The sequence below is a fragment of the Danio aesculapii genome, chromosome 23 (genome assembly GCF_903798145.1).
Source record: "Danio aesculapii chromosome 23, fDanAes4.1, whole genome shotgun sequence".
Lineage (NCBI taxonomy): Eukaryota > Metazoa > Chordata > Actinopteri > Cypriniformes > Danionidae > Danio > Danio aesculapii.
In genome coordinates, this window is record NC_079457.1 from 28,409,469 (window position 1) to 28,433,108 (window position 23,640).

Consider the following 23,640-nt stretch of genomic DNA (forward strand, 5'->3'; position numbering starts at 1 on the left):
GCTGATAGAAAGGCAACAGTAACTCATTTGTCAAGGTATGCAGAAGAGCATCTCTGAACGAACAACACGTAGAACCTTGAGACGGATGGGCTACAGCAGCAGAAGACCACACCGGGTGCCACTCTACTAGTAAGGTGTACCGAATAAAGTGGCCAGTCAGTGTATATGCTAAGGGTATGTGCAAATGTTTATAAATGCCCAAGAGTGTTCAGTTGCTGTGCAAAGTGCATGACTGTTCAGATGTGCAATGCTCATAAGTGTCTGTAAAATGTGCAAAAATGCATCTATTAGTCCTCAATTTTTGTACAGATATTTTACTTTATTGCTATTATTTTTACTGTATAAAATACTTTGTTTTCTAACTACTTTTGGATTTTGACCCATCTCGGTCAACATTCATGCTTTTTTAAGATGCTATACAAACAACAAACAAAGCAGGAAACAAAAAGAGTCAAATTAACATTAAAACAAATATTAGCAATGTTCAACCATTACCTTCACTGAATTGTATTTACACTCAGCTGCCACTTTATTAGGTACTTTATTATCCAAACACTTTATTATCCAACTGCTCATTAATGCAATATTCCAATCAGCCAATCACATGGCAGCAACTCAATGCATTCAGGCATGTAGACATGGTCAAGACGATCTGCTGCAGTTCCAGCCGAGCATCAGGATAGTGAAGAAAGGTGATTTAAGTGGCTTTGAATGTGGCATGGTTGTTGATGCCAGACAGGCTGGTCTGAGTATTTCAGAAACTGCTGATCTTCTGGGATTTTCACGCACAAACATCTCTAGAGTTTACAGAGAATGGTCAAAAAAATAGAAAATATCCAGTGAGCAGCAGTTATGTGGACGCAAATACCTTGTCGATGCCAGAGGTTAGAGGAGAATGGCCAGACTGGTTTAAGCTGATAGAAAGGCAATAGTAACTCTAACCACTCATTACAACCGAGGTATTCAGAAGAGCATCTCTGAATGCACAACATGTCAAAACTTGAAGCGGATGGGCTACAGCAGCAGAAATCCACACCGGGTGCCACGCTACTAGTAAGGTGTACCTAATAAAGTGGCCATAAAGTACCTAATAAAGATTTTTACATCTCAGGCATCCTTCAGATTGGCCAGATGATGAGCTCCTTCAAAATGTTTCAAATTAAGTTCAACCATCTTTGATTGTTAATTACTATGACTGAAGCTCTTAAGGACACTGACACAGAAGTCAGTTCAAAATCTCATTATTAATATCAATACAAATACTGATGATAATATTTAAGACCACATTATCATATCAGTGTTGGTGACACATTTAAGACAATTAAAAAAATCACTACTACTACTTCTACATAATGGTGTTTTCAGATCTAATCAGTAGGCATCAGACCTCTCACAGAGACACATGAGCTACTGCCAATGGTGACTGTCTAGTGTCAGACCTCTTTTGGTCAATCTGTTTTCTCTGTTAAGGGAACCAAATAATGCAATGATTTACCTGTTTGCCTAAAATTAGAAAGTAATATAAATATTTTAATAGTGTTCTTAAAAAGTAGTTACGGGTGGTCACGTGACCCAGAGCGAAATGGCTGCTTGAGTTTCTAGCTCCGCTCTAATTTTCAAGATTTTACATATTTTCCTCCGAATCTCTCGTTTTTACGGATCACCTACCATGTCTGAACCGATTTCTGACAAAGAATTTCCAATTTTCGGATCAACGCGGTCGCAGAAAGGTAAAGAAAAGGACAAAAAAAAGACAACTCACTCATCGACACCAACTGAGGCTAACGCTAACGTCGATGCGGCCGAGGCCCAATCAGATATGGCGCTGGTACTCTCTGAAATAAAGGCCAACGGCTCCCGTCTGGATGCGATAACTAACCGGCTGGAGGGAATTGCTGGGTCCGTCTCATCACTGCAAAATTCGTTTGCGACCCTCACCGAGAAGATCGAGAGTATTGAAACTCGTTTAACGGAGGCTGAAGGTAGGATATCATCCGCCGAAGACAGGGCAGCAGTCTCTGAAGGCCAGCTTGCCAATTTGCTGACCAAGGTGGAACAACTCCAGTCAAAAGTTGACGATCTAGAGAACAGAGGACGTCGGAAAAATTTGAGAATAGTTGGTCTACCTGAAGGAGCGGAAGGCTCCGGTCCTCTCGTGTCGTTTCTCCGCTCCTCCATCCCCAATTGGTTAGAGGTGCCCACTGATTCTTTCACACTGGATATCGAAAGGGCTCACAGATCTCCGTCTTTTGCGCCAAATAATCCAAATTCACATCCAAGGAGTGTATTGGTGCGGTTTTTGCGGTTCACGGATAAAGAAACCGTTCTGAGAGCAGCGTTGAAGAAAAAGATCTCACACGGGGGTGCAGAGCTTCGGTTTTATTCAGATTTATCTGCTGGTGTCCTGCAGAAGCGTCGCAAGTTCAACCCAGTTGTCAAAATCATGGTCTCTCGTGGATTATACCGCGGATTCGCCTATCCCGCCCGGCTCAGATGCTTACATTTGGGTAAAATCCGCTTTTTTGAGGATCCGATCTCAGCGAAATCATTTCTGGACTCTTTGGACGGGTAACTCATAATGTAACTTTCTGAGGATTACCTTTATTTTTTTTAACCCACTAATTTCCTTTTCTTCTTCATCTACTTTCTTTTGTTTTATAACTCTTTTTTTAAAAATTTTTTATTATCACTTGATTTTCTTATTTATTTTTTCGCCACAATGTAAATCCATTAGTTGAACATTGCATCTCTGCCCCTAATATAGGTTTACTTCTGGTACTGTAGGACCTTTTTCTGTTTTTTATAAGTGATTTAATATTATAGTGATACGTTTGGGATTAATATTTTTTTATATGATAATTAAATAATTGTTAATTTGATATGGGTTCGGTTAACTCAATTTTGTTTTCATATCATAGTTGCTATAGGAGCGATTCTTAATGGAGCTGTTTTTCTCAGTGGTTGTAGTATGGTAACAGGCTTAACGTTACTTACGTTAATTGTATTTTGTGACTTTCTGGTGTTATTTGTGCCCTATCGTTTGGGGATGGGGCCTGGGGGGGTGGCTTTTCTTAGGGTTATTCAGTGTTTAATCAGTGGTACTGTTCTGTTCAAATATGGTGTCCTCTATATGCCAGATTCTTTATTTGTCCATCAGCATCTTAACATTGTATCCTTTATTTTTTTTTCCATGGGTATCATTAAACTAGTTACTTGGAATGTGAAGGGTATCGGCCATGTCATAAAGAGAAAGAAAATTCTTACATTCCTGAAAAAAGCCTGTATATCCATTGCTCTGTTGCAGGAAACTCACATGTCAGACGCAGAGCATTGTAAACTGAAAAGAGAGTGGGTGGGTCAGATTTATTACTCATCTTTTACATCAAATAGGAGGGGTTTAGCAACTCTAATCCACAAGAATATCCCATTCAGCCTGGAGCATGTAGAATCTGATTCTGAAGGTAGATTTGTACTAGTTTCAGGCCACATTTATGGTGTACACCTCACTATTGGAGATGTGTATGCTCCAAACACTGACAATCCCACCTTTATATCTCATACAGTCTTACAATTCAATAAGTTATGTACAAATCTGGGATTCTTAGGTGGTGATTTTAATTGTATTATTAATAACAATTTGGATAGATCCTCCCCGCAGACCCTGACAAGTAAAAAAATCCTCTTTTACTCTGCAGCATATATGTAAAGATTTAGGCCTAGTAGACATTTGGAGGGAATTACATTCAAAAGACAGAAACTATACATTCTATTCTCATCCCCACAGTTCCTATTCTAGATTGGACTATTTTTTTTTTAAATGGACTGATTTCTTTAAAAAAATACATTTCATCATATCAAAATTTATCTGGAATAAAAAAAAGCCTAGAGTTAAATTTTCTACTTTACTGAAACCCAGAGAATTAGGAGGGGTCTCATTACCCAATTTTCAGTTATATTTTTGGTCTGCCCAGATAAAAAATATGTTAAACTGGTTTCTTAATAGAATGGATTCTCAGTGGCTGGGTATAGAATCTATGAGAAGCTCCCCAAATTTGTTATGTACTTTACCGTTTATTAATAGTGTACTTGACTCTGTATTCAGCATCTTTACAGTATCAAACACTCTCTTGGCATGGAAAGATGTGGTAAACTATTTGAATATTCCTTGTACTCTTTCTTTAAAATCTCCTATTTCGTGTAACCCTGATCTACCCCCTGCTATTCAAAACATTGGTTTTCGATCATGGAGACTAAAGGGCATTTTGGAATTAGATCAGATATTTGAAAACAGGAATCTGAAATCATTTCAGTTATTGAAACAGGAATTTCATTTACCAAATAATGACTTTTACAAATTTTTGCAACTACGACATTTTCTAGAATCGTCTTTTAAGGATGGCAGGATACGTCTTGATCTTTCTGACATGGAAAAACAATTGTATTCTTCATTCTCCCTCAAAGGGAAGGTATCTTTTTTTACTCAATGTTATCAAATGAAGGGTGTTCTTCCTTTACCTCCTTGAAAGTTATATGGGAGAAAGACTGTGGAACAAATTTTAGTGAAGAAGAATGGCTTTCTATCTGCTCTGGCATATTTTTCAAAGGGGCCACAATATCAAACCATGAGCAAAATTTTTAATTCTTTTACAGAACTTATTTAACGCCAGTTCGTTTAAATAAGATATTCCCTAATGTTTCTCAGTGTTGTTTTAAGTGCAAATCCAATGTTGGTACTGTGATGCATGTATTCTGGGACTGTGACATGATTAAGACATACTGGAAAGAAATTCACAAATTAGTTCAGAAGATTATAGGTAAACCTTTTGCTCTTTCTCCAGCTGTTTACCTTCTGAATTGTAAAACTGCTCTACAACTTAGTCATGGACTAGAATCTGTGTTACACTTTTGTACATATCTTGCAAGAAAATGTATTCTTTTGCTGTGGTCCTCTCCTATCATTCCTTCTGTCAATATGTGGATAAATCAGGTTGCCATTTTCTTACCTATGGAAAAACTGACTTATGACTTGCGTCAGAAATCTGATGATTTCTGGCATATCTGGAATCCTCTATGGGAGTTTTTGGAGAATGTATCTTGATTTTTATTTAATTTTTATTTTAATTTTTTAATTTTTTGTTAATTTTACCCTTCACAAAAGACTTGAATTATTAGCAGATGGACAATTGTATAATAGATTGTTATATTATTGTATATGATGACATGAGACACCTATACCACTGTTCTGTCATTGTAAATCTTTAAATAATTTTTTTTTTTTTTTAAAGTAGTTACAAAACAACAAACAGCATCAAAACAGCAATTTGCACAAATAGTCTATTAATAGTTTGTTTGATCATGCCGCCTTTCCTTTTGCTTTACAGTAATTTTATGTAAAGTATAATTATATTATTTTGTATATGTATTTATTTTATTTTAATTTTGTCAAGCCTCCCATGGACAGGTGTTGAGAGTTAGCAAGTCTGCTAAAACACTTAAACACATATTTGGTTGTCAAGTGTAATTGTGATGTCCATGTGAAATAAATAAATAAACTACAGTATTAAATACTTTTCTCATTTTAATTATATATTTAAATATTTGTAGCTCTCCCACATAACTTCTTTCCTCAATGATGCCACAGCAAATCATCCTCTGCTTGTGCAAATGTTTACCTCAGCAACAATATTGCACATGCCAAGCCAATAGCCATAATGTTGAGGCAATCTTTGTGATGTCTATTCAGGTGGGCAACTTAATCAGTCTGGTGCAGCGCAGCCCACTCAAACAGCGCTCTCCCGTCGAGGGGAAACTGCTGATTTCAGTGGAACGTCACCCCTAATTAATTACCCCCATAAAGCTGATTTATGCCACCATTTGTCTCTGCTTCTGGAGGCTGCGCTGATCCTCTCTAGTTTACCCCAGTCAACACAACACACACGTCTGAAATGGCCTGTTTATGATACCGCTCAGGGTTGCTTTTCAAACCATCACATAAAATGTCTGTAAATAAAACACTGTTTCCATTCCATGTGTTAGAGAATCTACATCTCTGAATGTAATACGGTCAAAATTTAATGAAAAGGGAGACATTGGCTTTTACAGAGTTAGCTTAGTGTAAGCCAAGCTGTGTAAGCCTACAGCAAATTAAGTTTGGGGACTAAAAAAAAATACATCCGGGTTAATGAGATCACAAACGCTTCAGGTTACACGCATACACCCCTGCAAAGTGTCTAGCGTTAACCTTATGTTGTAGAGAGGACGTAAACAAGGATGTAAACAATGCTGTTTGTCACCATTAACAATTGAGCTACAAATTCATTTTTATCAGTCAAACGGCTGTAACACACAATCTTCACCAGCACTGCAATGTCTCTCTATGCAGCTGGTTTCCCTGCGTTCTACATCTCAATTAACTACCTTGCAAAAGATATGTGAACATTTCATATTACTTACACATGCTACTAACCTAAACATATTTGAAAGACACTGGTCAGATTTTATTTTAGAGAGCAGGCGTGAGGTTCAGCTGTGTTGTTTTCATTTTCTGTCTGATTCAAACTGATACGGCTAACAGCTACTCTGACTGACAGTATCTACACAGCAGAGGCAAAGCACATGCTAGTAAAGGCATGATGCTTCCTGGTGACGTGGAGCCAATACGCAAATCATAGCACATTATGTTAGCTGACCAATCAGAGCCTTTTGAGAGCTGGCCTTCGAAAGAACTAGAAAATATGAGTGTTTTTCATCTTAGCTGAGTAGCATTATATAATTAAAGTAAGATATATGAAACAAATAACATTTTTTTTTTACAAATGAAGCATGAGCACACATTATTTTGTACCAATAAACACAACCTAGCCTTAAAAATTCACTCTAGACCACCCCTTTAATACTACTTTTGAAATGGTTTCAGATGACATTGGTTTACTGGTTATCCATCATCTGTTGAGATAAAATTTTCTTTAAATACACATGTTTAAGTTTTTTTCATTTCATGGTAGCGTGGCCTGTGGCACAGTGGTTAGCACTGTCGCTTCACAGCAAGAAGGTCTCTGGTTTGAGTCCTGGCTGGGCCAGTTGGTATTACATGTTCTCCCCGTGTTGGCGTAGGTTTTCTCCGGGTGCTTTCCCCTGCAGTCCAAAGACATGTGCTATAGGTGAATTGAATAAACCAAATTGGCATATTGTATGGGTGAATCTGAGAGTGTTTATGGGTGTTTCCCAGTAATAGGTTGCAGCTGGAATGGCATCCGGTGTGTAAAATATCAGCTGAAATAGTTGGAGGTTCATTCCACTGTGGCGACCCTTGATAAATAAGGGACTAAGCCGAAGGAAAGTGAATAAAGAAATGAATTTTATGGTGACCTCATGTGGCTGATATGCGACTGTAATGTGCTATTGACTGGAACACATTGAGGTTAGCAATGGGACATTTCAGAGCTGAAATTCCTAGTTCTGACTTCATCTGGAACAGAGTTTAGCCAACGTAGCTCAAACTATGTATCATAGTTCAGAAAACTAGCTTGTAACTAACTAGTTAGTTTCATGAATTATGCATTATACTATGATCAGCAGCGAGTTACATTATTGTTTGGGAAATACAACCCAGAAAATCAGAGAAGATCACATGGGCTGAAAGTTCTACCATTTTCCCGGATGTATTGGAACAATGAAATTCAAGTGGAATAAAGCTATTGGCATCAGACTCTGAAGTGCAGAGTGTGAGTGCAGATATCACAGCCTTTTACGTCTCAGTTCATTCAACCTGAATGCACCATTCATAGTTTTCACACTCAAGTGAACACAATGGCTGCATAACAAGGGCTTTATGAGTAAGTGTTTGGCTTGAGAAAAATAAATAAATAACAATTATATTGTACATATCAGCAGCAATACACAGCTACTGTGGGATTAAGTTCATCCTCCATTATGCATGCTTCACATCTGTCTGTTATTTAATAATAGACACTTCACATCAATATGGCAGACGTGGGTTGTGTCCCTTTATTATTATTATTTTTTTCTTTTATATTATATACAGTGGTGTGATTAAGTGTTTGTCCCCTTACTGCATTTTTTTTATCATACCTTTATGTTTCAGATCATCAAACTATTTAAAATTTAAATTTGTCACATGACAGAAATAAAGTTTTAAAATGAAGGATTTATTATTAAGGGAAAACTAAATACAAAACTGCATAGCCCTGTGAGAAAAAGTGTTTGCTCCTTAAACCTATTGTAATTGGTTGGGCCACCCTTAGCAACAACAACTGCAATCAAGTGTTTTCGATAACTTTAAAGCACTGTAGGGGAGTTTTAGCCCACTCATCTTTGCTGAATTGTTGTAATTCAGCCACATTGGAGTGTTTGAGCATAAACCACCTTTTTAGGGTCATGCCACAGCTACTCAATTGGATTCATGTCAGGACTTTGACTAGGCCACTCCAAGTCTTTACACGAAGCAGCAAAACAACCTACCCACACTACCCCCACTATATTTTACTGTTGATATGATGTTCTTTTATTCTTTTATGAAATACAGTGTTACTTTTATGCCATGCATAATGGGATAGATAGATAGATAGATAGATAGATAGATAGATAGATAGATAGATAGATAGATAGATAGATAGATAGATAGATAGATAGATAGATAGATAGATAGATAGATAGATAGATAGATAGATAGATAGATAGATAGATAGATAGATAGATAGATAGATAGATAGATAGATAGATAGATAGATAGATAGATAGATAGATAGATAGATAGATAGATAGATCGATCGATCGATCGATCGATCGATCGATCGATAGATCCGCATTGGTTTTTCTATTAGAACCATTTTTTGCCCAATCTCTTTCTTATGTTGGAGTCCTTAACACTCACCTTAAGTGAGGCCTGCAGTCCTTTTGATGTTGTTGTGGGGCCTTTTGTGACTTCTTGGATGAATTGTCACTGTGCTCTTGCAGTAATTTTGGCCAGCTGGTCACTGCTGGGAAGGTTCTCCACTGTTCCATGTTTTTACTTTTTGTAGATGATGGCTCTCACTGTGGTCACTGCAGTGCCAAAGCTTCAGAAATGGCTTTAGAACTTTCCAGACTGGTAGATCTTAATTATTTTCTTTCTGATTTGTTTTTGAATTTCGTTGGAGTTCACCATGATGTCTAGTTTTTAGGTTGTTTCAGCCTACTTCACTTTGTCAGGCAAGTCCTGTTTAATTGACTTCTTGATTTAAGTGATTCCTTGATTGCAAACAGGTGTGGCATTAATCAGGCCTGGGTGTGGCTAGAAAACAGCACTTGGGAAATATTTAAAAAGGAAAGAGCATTAATTACAATGTTTGTTTAAATGCTGTCTTCATAACAAAATGTAATCGAAATGTTTTTAAACCTTGTGTACAAGACCAGTAAAAAGAGGATATCATGCCATTTTATATTTCATTTGTCAAAATGGATTTTCTTTATTGCAGAAACTGTCTATGTATAAATTGCATATATGTAACTCAAGCTAGGCTATGATGCAAATGTAAATCCGTGCAAATGAAAACAGCTGAAAGAATTTGCATTAAATGTTACTGTTTAAATTGCATTGTTGGGTTGTTGCTATGTTTCCAGGACAGAATCCAGGTGATAAATGGAGCATTGTCCATCAGCAGTTTGACAATGTCTGATACTGGGATGTACCAGTGTATTGCTGAAAACCGCCACGGCCGAGTGTTTGCCAATGCTGAACTCAGAGTCATTGGTAAGTCAAGTCACTTTTATTATTTATATTGTATTTTAGGCAATATAAGCTGTGGGCCCACAAATGTGTGCACTCTATTTCCTGAGGCTAGTGTTTTGTTGTTGTTGTTGTTGTTGTTGTTGTTGTTTTTTCAGTTGTCTTTTAAACGGATTCTTAAGTATTTGAAGACAGAACTATTATGAGTGAAATGTAAGAGAGTTTTGTATTGCTTAAGAGTATTTATTTCCCTTTTTACCCTGCTTTTCACATGTAACCTATGTGTATTTTGGGCTCATACAAACCATCTAAAAGAGGTGTGGAATTACCAGTTAAGTGCCTCAAGTCTTTTCTTCTAGAATTAACCTCAGAATTCACCTTGCCTGAATAGATTATTAATACATATATGGGCATTTCACAATGAGTGGAATGTCTGAATTTTATCTGTTACCACAATAGCCCTAAATTGTGTGCAACAGTTGTTTAAAACCTACAGCAGCTGTTGCTGACAGTTTATTTAATTTTAGCAGGTTTGATGTCTTGTGTTGCAAATGCAATGGTGTGGACGTTTTATGTTTAAAAGATGTCTAATAGGCTAAACAGAGATGTTTAGATTAATAAACATAGACATATTGGCTTAAACAAGGCAAAATTATTTGTAGATGTTGTACACCTCACAACTTGCAGTTTTTTTCCTCGTCTATTTGACGACTAATCTTTTTTGGGGGGCTATTGCTAGACATCTATTAGATTTTCACTGACAGCCTATTTGATGACTATTTTTGGAGTCATGATAGTTTGCATTAACCCAATGTTGCATTAACCCACAACTGAAAAGCTATCATTAGGCTATAAACAGACCACACTGCCTTCGGGGTGCTCGCTTGTGACATCAGCACCATATTGCTTCCAACAACATTTCAGGCTTATTCTTAGAAATATGGTCCATGACGAAGATTTACACTCTCAATTTATTATATCATAATCCACGCCATATATTATAAACATAGGGAAGGGATAAGGAGGGAACATAAAACATAAGGAGGGAACCGAAACTGCTAAAATGCTAACTTGCTTTCAGGATTTTACATAGAAATTGATGTCATAGTTCCTCCTACTCTGGCCAATCAGTGATCTGCAGTGTTTACATGTCACATTTTGGTAATGGTTTGACTTGCTTGGAACCTCAGTTCCAAGTGGTACTGAAAAAGGTACTCATGGGTAGAGTACATAGTGGAAAACCCCATAACTGTGAGCTGTACCAAACCCTAGCAAGCAGTGCCACAAATGTAAAAAAAAAAAAACAGCTCCACAAGGGTCAAAAATGTGGTGGGTGAGTTTAAATTGCAGTTCGGTGCTTTAATATAAAATTTGCCAAGTATAGCAAATACTAAACACAAATGAAAGTTGCTTAAACTTACATGTGAGATGTGTCTCTCTTTTGTTTGTGTGCAATAATAACTAATTTCATGGAGGAAGAGATCACAGGGGAAAAGGTACAATTCTTGATTCCTTCATGTTGCCAGAAATTAGTCGGAAAAAGCAGCAAGCAAAAAACATAGACATAAACCAAAATGAATCCAAATACTTTATAGAGATAATGTGATAAATAGTGAAACATCACTTTGGAAAATTAATCATTACTTGGTGATAACAATAGGTTAATAAATAATATCATAACCCATCCTTCACTTTGCCAGAGACACACACCGACAAAGTAGGTCAATAAAATTCATTTTAATGGAAAGATGCAGACTTCTAGCAACAAGAGCAACAGTGATTGTTGGCAATAGGACATTGGCATGAAAAACAACAAAAGTTCTACTTATATCTTTCACAAACATGACTTTATCAATGGGAGTGATGGTCACATGATTCATTTGCTGTAGTGGGGTGATGGTGGCTTAATTGACCTGCTCTTCCTGTACCAGCTGGGAATACTCACTGCGCTGACACGAGTCTGAACTTTTTGTGAACCCAAACAGACAGAGGTTTGCACTTTATACATATAATGGTAATGAAATTACTATATACTGTATATAGCCACAATGACAAAATGCATGCGTTGGTGCCACCTTCACTGTTGACATTAAACTCTATATCAATTCCCCTCATGTGTTTGTTTTTAGTGGCAAGAAAACAGATGTTATACATTAGGGAGTCAAGGTCATTCACAAATGAAACTAGGCAACCAGTGCAAGTTCTGGCAACAAGTGGCGATAAAGTCGCTGGCAGTGTGAATGGAGCCTATGTCAGCACAGCCGGGGCTTAATTTGTGCCGGAACACGCCGGATCCGGCACCTCTGAAATCTGATCTGGCACCTTATTTTACTGATCCCCCTCCTCAACCGCCCTCCTCTGCCGTCCGCTGTTGACTTTCACTTTCTTCTGTGACTCAACCCTCTTCACTTTCATCTGCGACAAATCCCCCTGCTCTTCACTTTCGTCCGTGACACCCCTCTGCCATCCAACGCCCCGCCATCTCTGCGCCAATCACCCACCCCCCTCTTGCTAGATCCGTTACCCCGATCTGAGCACAGCAGAACTAAAAGAGTACAAAAGTCACTGTGTATCAGTTGTCAGTGGTTTAATTCAAATTGCACAACATAAAAAAGGGATTGGTAATGTAATCAAAAATTGGTCAAACATAATGACCACCAAAGATGTGAAAAGCTTAGCAGTTAGTTACCACAGTGTCAACCATCTAATTCTGGAAGAGCGTAGTGTTCTGTACACATATTAAAGATTAGCTTGGAGAGAGCTCTCAGATTTAATCTAAAATAGCTTTAGTTGTGTTCTGAAGATGAATGAAGGTGTCAGGGGAATGGAACTGCATGAGAGTGAGTAAATAATAACAGATTAAAAAAAAAGTGAACTAATACATTAAAAAAATGATAACACATACAAATAATAGAGGAACACATAACAGGAGAAGTTAAATGTTAAAGTGTGGCCACTAAAAGCACAAATGACACTCACACTTGACACTGCATTCAAGTTAAATGAGGTTCTACATCAAAAACGTGTCTTGAGGCTTTGGGTTTTTCACTGCCCGTATCTTGAGTTTATTTCAAAGCAAAAACTATTTTGTGAACAGCCCCTACAGGCATTTTCAGAGAAGCACTTGGCTTTTTCATCTGGCTAAAAAACATTTTGTTGAAAAGAACCTAAAAACCCTGGACAATCAGTCATAGGGGTCATTAATTCTGAGGGAGTTTCAATTCTTCTCTAAAACAGCTATAATTAGACAATAGTGTCATTAGTAATCTCTAGTCAAAAATATTCAGACAGCTTCAACATTTCCAACATTATCACTTTTTTGTTTAGAACATAGTGCTATCATATGACAAGAACTCTCAGTACTCACTACAAGAACTGTCAATACTTTCTCGGTTCACCATTCACCTCAATGATAGCCTGTTTCTCCTGTCTGTTTGACACCTATTTCTCCTGTCTGTTTGACACCTATGACCAGACACCTCACACCCACCCGGACCATCTCCCTACACAGCCATCAACACCACATCAACACAGCCCGGACCATCGCCCTACACGGCCATCAATACCACATCAACACAGCCCGGACCATCTCCCTACACAGCCATCAACACCACATAAACACAGCCCGGACCATCGCCCTACACAGCCATCAACACCTCCAGCCATCTTCCTCTCCCCCCCTGCTCTTCAGATCAGTGAGGAAAATGTGCGTCAGATCTTCAGTAAACAGAAGAGAAGGAAAGCACCAGGGCCAGATGGTGTCTCACCAGCCTGTCTGAGAACCTGCGCTGACCAGCTGGCTCCCATTTTCTCCCATATCTTCAATAGATCACTGGAACAGCGCAAAGTTCCATCCTGCTTTAAGCGCTCCACCATCATCCCAATCCCAAAGAAGCCAAAGATCACAGGACTCAATGACTACAGACCTGTGGCCTTAACATCTGTGGCCATGAAGTCATTCGAAAGACTGGTGCTAGCATATCTGAAGGACATCACTGGACCCCTGCTGGACCCCCTGCAGTTCGCCTATAGAGCAAACCGGTCTGTGGATGATGCAGTCAACATGGGACTGCATTATACCCTACAACATCTGGACAAACCAGGGAACTACGCAAGGATTCTGTTTGTGGACTTCAGTTCTGCCTTTAACACCATCGTCCCATCACTGCTTGAGTACAAACTGGCCCAGCTCTCTGTTCCTAGCTCTGTCTGTCAATGGATCACCAGCTTTCTGACAGATAGACAACAGCTAGTCAGAATGGGCAAAATCACATCCGACAGCCGCACCATCAGCACTGGTGCCCCCCAGGGATGTGTTCTTTCTCCAATGCTCTTCTCCTTGTACACCAACGACTGCACTGCAAAAGACCCCTCCATCAAACTCATTAAGTTTGCAGACGACACTACTGTTATTGGCCTCATCCAGAACGGTGACGAGTCTGCATACAGACAGGAGGTGGAGCGGCTGGCGTTATGGTGCAGATACAACAACCTGGAGCTGAACACGCTCAAAACAGTGGAGATGATAGTGGACTTCAGGAGAAACCCCCCTGCACTCCCCCCACTCACCATCATGAACAGCACTGTGGCTGCAGTAGAGTCATTCAGGTTCCTGGGCACCACCATCTCTCAGGATCTGAAGTGGGACACTCATATAGACTCTATTGTGAAGAAAGCCCAGCAGAGACTGTACTTCCTACGTCAGCTGAGGAAGTTCAACCTGCCACAGGAGCTGCTCGTACAGTTCTACTCAGCTGTCATCCAATCCATCCTCTGCACTTAAATCACCGTCTGGTTCGGCTCAGCTGCCAAAACTGACCTCCGTAGACTACAGCGAATAGTCCGGACTGCTGAACGAATCACTGGCACTACCCTTCCTACACTTCAAGAACCGTACTCTCCCAGAGTGAGTAAAAGGGCTCGCAAAATCACTCTGGACGCCTCACACCCAGCACACTACCTGTTCGAACTGTTACCGTCTGGTCGGCGCTTCAGAGCACCGAGCACAAAAACAGCCAGACACAGGATAAGTTTCTTTCCTCAGGCCATCTTCCTCATGAACAGTTAAATATTCCCCTACTGTGCTATAAATATGTGCAATACTTTCTCATACGCACTTGTACACAGCACCTTATATCAATATACAATGCAATACTTTCTACATTCGCACTTGTACACAGCACCTTGTAACCTGTATATTTATAACAATCTGTACATACAACTCAACATCCAGGTTTCTTCACTAACCGCATCTGTTTAATGTTCATCATTTTTTATTATTATTATTTTATTTTTTCAGATTATTTTGTGTTGTCACATGTCACTTTATGTACACTGGAAGCTTCTGTAGCCAAAACAAATTCCTTGTGTGTGTGAAGCACACTTGGCAATAAAACCGATTCTGATTCTGATTCTGATTCTGATTAAATGGGACCTATTATGCAAAAATTATTTTTATAAGAGGTTTAAACACAGTTGTATGGCAACAGTCTTTAAATATAAATATCTTCTATTGGTAATTTTTTTATATTTTTATTATTATTACTATTATTATTTATTTAATTTTTTATAATCACACTTAATAAAAATAGTGTGCAGAAACACCTTACTTGGCATTCTTTGTATATGTCATCAGAGAGAGAAAGCCCTGCCCATTAGTGACAATCTCTCCATCATTAGCATAGGACGTTGGTCTTGTTTTTGAATCTGCCACTATGCTGACACATATACATTTGTAGCTCCACCCTCTTTAACCCTCCAATCTCAGTTGGATTTAAAGTTACAGTCACTAAAATAGCACAATTAGGATCAAAGCCTAAAAGGGGCAGTTTCGGGAGCATTATTTGTTTGGTTTTTGTGCTAAAACTTCACATACACACACATCAGGGACTTATTTTTCATCTTGTAACAAGGTGCAAACCAACCAAACAACCAAACCAACCCAACCAACCAACCAACCAACCAAACAACCAAACCAGCCAAACCAACAACTAAACAACCAACCAACCAATCCAACCAACCAATCCAACCAACCAAGGCAACCAAACCAACCAACCGACCAGACCACCTAACCAAAACCAACCGACCAAATGAGCAAACCAACCAAACCAACCAACCAAAAAAACTAACCAACCAACCAACCATCCAACCAAACCAACCAACCAACTAAACCAACCAACCAAACAACCAAACCAGCCAAGTCAACCAACTAAACAACCAAACCAACCAACCATGCAACCAATCAACCAACCAAACCAACCAAACCAACAAACCAAACAACTAAACTAACAAAACCAACCAGCCAACCAGCCAACCAACCAACCATCTAACCAATTAATCAACCAACCAACCAAACCAACCAACCCATCAATAATCTTGACCCCAGATCTTTCAATGATAGTGAAGTATTAAGATACTAAAGATACTAAAATCCTTTTACTTATATATACAATTAATCTAAAATTATTCATACCCCAGGTGAATGAATAATTTCACATTTAACTGTAGTAAAATAATATACAGCTGTTATATGGTTAATGTGATTTTGGCTAGTGTGATTTCACAAAGTAGAATATGTTCCTGCATCTAACATCTGTGTTGATCCTGGAACATTAAGCCAATGTAGACTTACCGTTTGGGTTACATGCTTCTACATAATTGTCATTCAATTATTAATCCACTTTGATTTTAGGAATAATTCAAAGTTAGGGTTAGATTTCAGGATAGGGATTAGGTATGGATTATAATTTTGAACTAGAATTATGTTCCAGAGCAACATACAGGATTGCATCCTACTTGGCACAAACACACCCACCACATTTATAGCAACTAAAGATGGAAGATTAGTTCTGCAATGTGCAGTTAATCAGATTCAGTTTCTCCTCACAAATTTGTGTACGTGTAATCTGAAATCTGTTTGGTTTTGCAGCATAGCATTACTTGGCTTTAGTTTTCCTCATAAGCTCATTCTAAGCACGCTGTCAGGGAACACCTCCTCTCATTAGTCTTACTACGCCCTTTTACATTGCATTTAAAAACAGTTGACCTGCTATTATGAGGAGTAGAATAACTTTTGACAGGATCAATGATCAAACCCATCTCTGCGCTGAAGATTAAAGGAGCTGACGTTGGAGGCCATTTTATCATGCGGCGGATGAGAGAAGTGCTCTGTTCCCTAGTCCTGTCATTTGTCAGCACAATGGGTGCTTTGATGCTGTCAGCGCTGAGTGCAGATGGATGCCAAACAGCCTGCAAAGTCTAGTATGCTGAAATTGCTGCCTCGGGGAGATGTGAGGTAGACAGTCTTCGCACTTTAGAGCCTTTAGATTTGTGCTGGCTGGCTTGACTCGGTTTGACTTAGTGTTGTGTGGGGGGGAAGCGTGAGCTCTTGAGTGTGCTCTTAAGTAAGTATATCGCATTAAAAACATCCTCCTTGTCCGCCTCTGGAAAGTGAGAACGGCCATGAGATGTTGTAAGGAGAGTAGCAAATAGAGATGTAGACGTTTGATGGGTTGTGTAGACTGAAGTGTGTCGGTATTCATTTATTTTTTTAAAAGTGCTAGCAACTAAGTTTGGGGTTATAACAAGTTGTGGGTTTTTTGTGTGTGTGAAAAAGTCTTCTTCTTTCCTTTAGCAAGGACAGATTAAATAGATGATGACAAATTTTTGATGTTCTAAAAGATTTCCATCTTCATTCATTCATCCATTTTCTTGTTGGCTTAGTCCCTTTATTAATTTGGGGTCGCCACAGCGGAATGAACCAACAACTTATCCAGCATATATTTTACGCAGCGGATGCCCTTCCAGTTGCAACCCATCACTGGGAAACAAACAAACTCCACACAGAAATGCTAAATAACCCAGCTGAGACCTGTGAGGCAAACGTGCTACCAACTGCGCCACCGTAATGCCCAGATTTCCATTTTTTTAACATCCCTAAAAATGATCATTCTTTCAACAAAAATATTAAGAACCATATATAAGCTTTCAACACTGCACTGTAAAACTCAAAAAGTTAAGAAAACTCAAACCATTTGAGGAAACCGTTTACAACAATTTAAGTTCAGTAACTAATCCTAATGAGTGCTCTGAACTTAATCCATTTGAGTAAATAAAGCAATCTGAGCACAGTAAAACCCAGTAAATGAAGAGAACTCAAACAAACTGAGTACTGTAAAACCCAATAAGTTGAGACTACTCAAACCGATTGAGGAAACTGATTGCTACAAACCATTTGAGTTAAACTAATTTATATGAGTACTGTGAACTTACTCCATTTAGGTTGAAGTAATGAGGTATTTAATTAACTTATTACCTTCAACACTGAGTTCAAATCTCTTTTCAAATGAGAAGAATTAACTTTCAGTAAATTTTGAGTTAACTACACTCATTTCATTTGATAAAGTTGACTGTTGGGTTTTATATTGTGAGAATCAAATTCTCAATTTAATGACTTAAAATGTGTATAAATGAATGTGTATAAATGAATCACAATTTAAATGGACAATTAACAAACAATTAAATAAACAATATAAGAAATAAATAAAAATTGTGTTTTTAAATGTCCTTTGAATAATGCAATAAATCAGTGCATTTAAAAATAACTTTATTATGTTTAAATAAATGGACAATTTTATAAATGTTTATTTAATTCATGTTTGAAACGCTGATTAATCAAACAATAGAAATGTATATTTATAAATCATTTGAAATGCATTTAAATGCACAATTTAAATAGCTTTTTAAAAAGACATTTGACAAATGCTTTTCTTTTTCTATTTGCCACTTGCTTTTATTTTCCTTTTGCTACATGCATTTCTCGAGTTGAAAAATAAGTCAAGTTTAAAAATGCCACACGTCCACACGTGGGAGTAACCAGTAACCAGTCTTTCGCATCAGGTCAAGCTAAACCCTTTCTCACTTGTAAATGAAACGCGCACTGTCATTGGACAGAGACAAAACCATAGGCCATTTTAGCGGCCTTTTAGTTTAAAGAGCCCCTATTATGGGTTTTTTGTGTAACACAGCCCTAAGTGAAGTGAAATATCCAGCTAGGACTTAAATCTGAAAGTGCATCGTGTTTAAAACTATTGATTCATCTATGATTCACCTTTATTGTATAGCGCTTTTACAATGAAAATTGTGTCAAAGCAGCTTCACATAAAAGATAATAGTAAACTGAAAAAGTGTAGCTCATTTTTCAAAGTTTAAGTTCAGTTTAGCTCAGTTCAGTGTGGTTTAAAAATCCCTACTGAGAGTCTAAACACTGAAGAGTAATCCATCGATGCGCAGCTCTACAGATCTCGAACCATGCAATGGAATTGCATGAGTATCCCCAGGTGGAAATAAAGAGAATAATTAGCGTAGCTGCTGTTCATAGTGTATATAAACGAGATGAAGAAACCTGTGTGGAGCACATTCATGTATCATACCGCTAAGTGGTGCACTGAGTTTATGCTTTACTAAAAAGATAGGTCTTTAATCTAGTTTTGAACTGTGAGAGTGTGTCTGAGCCTCGGACATTAACAGGAAGGCTATTGCAGAGTTTAGAAGCCATAAATGAAAAGGCTCGACCTTCTTTACTCGACTTTGCTATTCTAGGTACTACCAGAAGCCCTGAGTTTTGAGATCTTAAAGAGCGAATTTGATTGTAGTGAGACAGAAGGTTTGTTAGATAAACAGGAGCTAGATTATTTAAAGCTTTGTAGGTAAGAAGCAATATTTTAAATTCAATACGAAACTTAACAGGCAGCCAGTGTAGGGAGGATAAAATTGGGGTGATATGATCATATTTTTTAGACTCTGGCAGCTGCATTTTGTACTATATGAAGTTTATTAAAAATGAGGATGCTGGGCAGCCAGCAAACAGAGCATTACAGTAATCCAGCCTTGAAGTCATAAAAGCATGGACTAGCTTTTCTGCATCTGAGATGGATAGCATACTTTGTAACTTAGCGATATTTCTCAGATGAAAGAAAGCAGTTTTTGTGACATGGGATATATAATTTTCAAAAGTTAAATTGCTGTCTAATATGACACCCAGATCTTTTATAGTAGAGCTAACGCTAACTTTGTATCCCTCTAATTGTAGGTCGAGTTGTGGGATCTGCTGTGTACAGGATTTAGGCCCAATAAGTAATAATTCTGTTTTGTCTGAGTTTAAGAGAAGAAAATTGTTGGTCATCCAGTCTTTAACATCTTTAATACACTCAGTTAGCTTAGACAGTTCAGACATCTCGTCAGGTTTAGTTGAAATATATAATTGAGTATCATCTGCATAGCAGTGAAAGCTGATCCAATGTCTTCTAATAATGTCTCCCAGGGGTAGCATATACATTGTAAACAGCCTAAAACTAGGGCCTAAAACTGATCCTTGAGGCACCCCATACTTTACTGGGCTGACTTGTGAAGGCTGTCCATTAATATTCACAAACTGGTAACGGTCAGCTAAGTATGACTTAAACCATTGTAGAGCCTGTCCCTGGACACCTGTAGACTTTAAGCGATTTATGAGGATATTGTGGTCAATGGTGTCAATTGCAGCAATAAGTTCGATCAAAACTAATAGCGAGATGCACCCTTGGTCAGCAGCTAAGAGTAGATCGTTGGTTATTTTCACTAATGCGGTTTTTGTACTGTGATGAGCTCTGAAACCGGACTGAAACACTTCAAAAACATTGTTCGTCTGCAGAAAGGAGCATAATTGGGCAGAAACAACTTTTTCTAGTACTTTAGACATAAATGGAAGATTTGAAATAGGCTTATAATTAGCTAAGTTGCGGGGGTCCAGTTGTGGTTTCTTAATAATAGGTTTAATAACAGCTAACTTGAAAAGATTTGGACCATGGCCTAAAGATAAAGAAGAGTTGATAACGTTAGAGGTTCTCCTACAACAGGTAGCAATTCTTTCAGTAAATTTATTGGAATTGGGTCCAACATACACATAGCTGGTTTAGAGCTATTTATAATTTTATCTAGCTCTTCCTGTTCTATGATTTTGAAGCACTGTAGGTAATTTTGATTCAGTGGGATGTTTACTGGATCTGAAGTATAAGGCGGTGCAGAAAGTTTAACATCTTCCATTTTCTGTCTAAAGCCTTCTATTTTATCACTGAAAAAAATTCATGAAGTCATCACTACTAATAAGGGGTGGAAATTTTTTTTTCCAAAGGGTGGAAAATTTTTTTCTAAAGTTATCTATAAAAGAGTTTGAATGAATTGCCGCAGTAACGAGTCTTCAGCCTAGCCTGGGAAAATTGAACCCCTTATAGTTTATTTTTGCAAAAATACCTCAGCATTATCGCCCCAGCCTTGTGCTGTGTTCTTGTCATTTTTCTGATCAATGCTTCAGCAATCTATACACGTACAATGGGGCATTCGTCGGCCATTTGTTAAAGGAAGGATCAGAAAAGACTACTGGAAATTGGGGGAGTTTTTCAGGAGAAATAACAAAACAGGCGGGTCTGAAATTAGGGAGACTCCTGGGAAAAACGGGAGTGTTGGCAGGTATGCTCACACATACACGCTGCACTCTGACCATTTAAAAAATGTTGATAATCTGTGTTTCTCTGAACGCAGTGGACCAATCACAGCAGACTGGGTCATCAGACCTATCAGCGCAGATTAAAATCATGCTAAGGAGGGATTTGGGAACAAACGAATCGCTGAACGAGTCATATGAGAGTCGCTGGGATAATTAGGTAAAAATAAATGCATATTATAAAACAATGAAAATGTTTTTGACCTTGCATGCATATTAGATTGTTTCTGGAGACCCCTAAACCAAAATATGACCCTTTTTAATGCATAATAAGGGCTCTTTAAAGATCAGCAAAGAGACTAAAATGTCAGAGATTTATTAGCTTTAGCTGATTTCTGTAAATGAAGTTCTCATCTGGATTATTATTTTCTGTAAAGAAATGTTTTACTGTTGGGGGGTAATTTTACTGCGGTCAGGCAAGCTCAAAAACTAAATCTCTAAACGGTCTGATCTCTAACCTAAAATTAGTCTCTAACTAAAATACCACTACCCCAAAAGCATTTTATTATTATAAATCACAGCCCCACGCTGTCTAGTGATGAAATATCAAATAATAACCACACAAATAACAAAGAAAAGCACCAAAATAACAGGATTTTCGGTTCTGATTTATACGTAAAAACAAAATAAGAGCTCTTCAAATCTTATTGATAGAAAGCACTGCTGTGTCCTTGTATTCAAATAATGTATAAAATGAACTAAACCTTTTTCAGGTACATCTGAATGGGATTTCATGGGCATAATAAACTTAAACCCAAACCAGTTAAAGATTTAATTAATACATATGTGATTTAAATAATACAGTATATTTGTGATTTTAAAATATTTTTTTTAAATATTAGAAATATTCTTTGTTAAAACATTCAGAATCATTTAAAGATTTTTGGGTCAAGATTATTTATTTAATAATCTATTCATTCATTCATTCATTCATTCATTCATTCATTTGTTTGATTAAAATGGATTGATTCATTCATCAAAATATTGTTCTTTAACAAAGATACAAGGTTTTAATATCAAATTTCCACTATCATTGAAATAGCTGGGGTCAAGATGAGTGATTGATTGACTGACTGACTGACTGACTGATTGATTGATTGACTGAATTAATTAATTAATTCATTCATCCATCCATTCGTTCATTCACAAATTAATTAATTTATTAATTATCCGAATAGTAATAATAATGAATAAATATGTTTCAGTAATAAATTAACTCTTCTGAATAAACTCTTTCTGTTCATCAAAGACTATAGCTGTATAGTCTACATAATTGGACAGAGGGCGTGATAGACAGGAAATAACATAATTAGTCAAATTTGATAAATTATGAGTCCATTTCTACTTTAATCAGCTATAATGACACCATAGTGACTCAATGTATTTCTAATGAGAATGTTGTTGATTTAGCTGCATTTACTAACAATCTATAACAGGATCACTAAATTTATAGCAAAAAGAAAAAAGGGTTTTTATGATATATTATGCAACAGAACTTTCCAAACATTCAAACAATGCTGAGTGCTGTGCTAAATGTACATGTTATTGTGCTTTTATCAGTTGAGAACTGAAGAGCTCATAAAATATGTAAATGAGTGTTAACAGCACCAGATGTTTCTTCGTCTCACACACAAATGAAAACTGTGGCAAGCCGATTCAGTCCTGACACCTGCATTGAACTGTAATGGGCAACATCACCAGTGTTGGGGTAGATTTTTAAAGTAATATAATACAATCTTTCAATAATAATGTGTTATGTTCTTTTGTGTTAATTTTTCCATCTGGGCTAGCTTGTTTGTAATTATATAAACCTTTTGACAATTAAGGCCCTTTAAGTCATGTCTGAATAGTTGATGATGCAACTCAAACAAACCTTTCACCAGTGCTGCCTCTCTGGATAACATTAATAATAAGATGTACTGTATGATTACACTAGCAGCGACTTTGAAGCTGCCTGTCGCTATGAGTGGCGGCCTACTGCAAATGCAGGTCTGTGTAGGTCTACAACATAAAGAATACAACCAGCCTCTGAGCGAGCTGAGAAAGGATCATGTGAGCTCTACGTGTGCTCCTATTGGCTGTCGCTCAAGAAAGTCGCTCTTCATTTGCATAAAGTTGAAGGATTCTAAATTTTATCCTGTTATCGACACACCCACCTAGTTGCCAAGTGGTCACTGTCCGTTGAAATGAACAAACACATGTCACTTTGTCGCTGCGAGTCACTCGTAGTGTGAATGTGGCTTAAGTGATACTGCATCTGCACTTACTCCCAATTGACAAATAATGTCATTTAATTCCAAGTGTGGTTTATTTATAAACTAATTTCGAGAGGATCACGTGCTTGTGATTAAACATGGCTGGCACCGCACCAGTT

General features: G+C 37.7%; 1 protein-coding gene across 1 annotated transcript in view; it reads left to right on the plus strand.

Moving 5' to 3' along the window:
• Window positions 1–23,640, plus strand: part of cntn3a.1 (contactin 3a, tandem duplicate 1) — a 177,233-nt gene that overhangs the window by 105,842 nt on the left and 47,751 nt on the right. Inside the window, exon 10 of the mRNA XM_056449420.1 lies at window positions 9,622–9,751. Within this exon, the coding sequence (XP_056305395.1) occupies window positions 9,622–9,751 (130 nt within the window). The remainder of the gene's footprint in view (window positions 1–9,621; window positions 9,752–23,640) is intronic.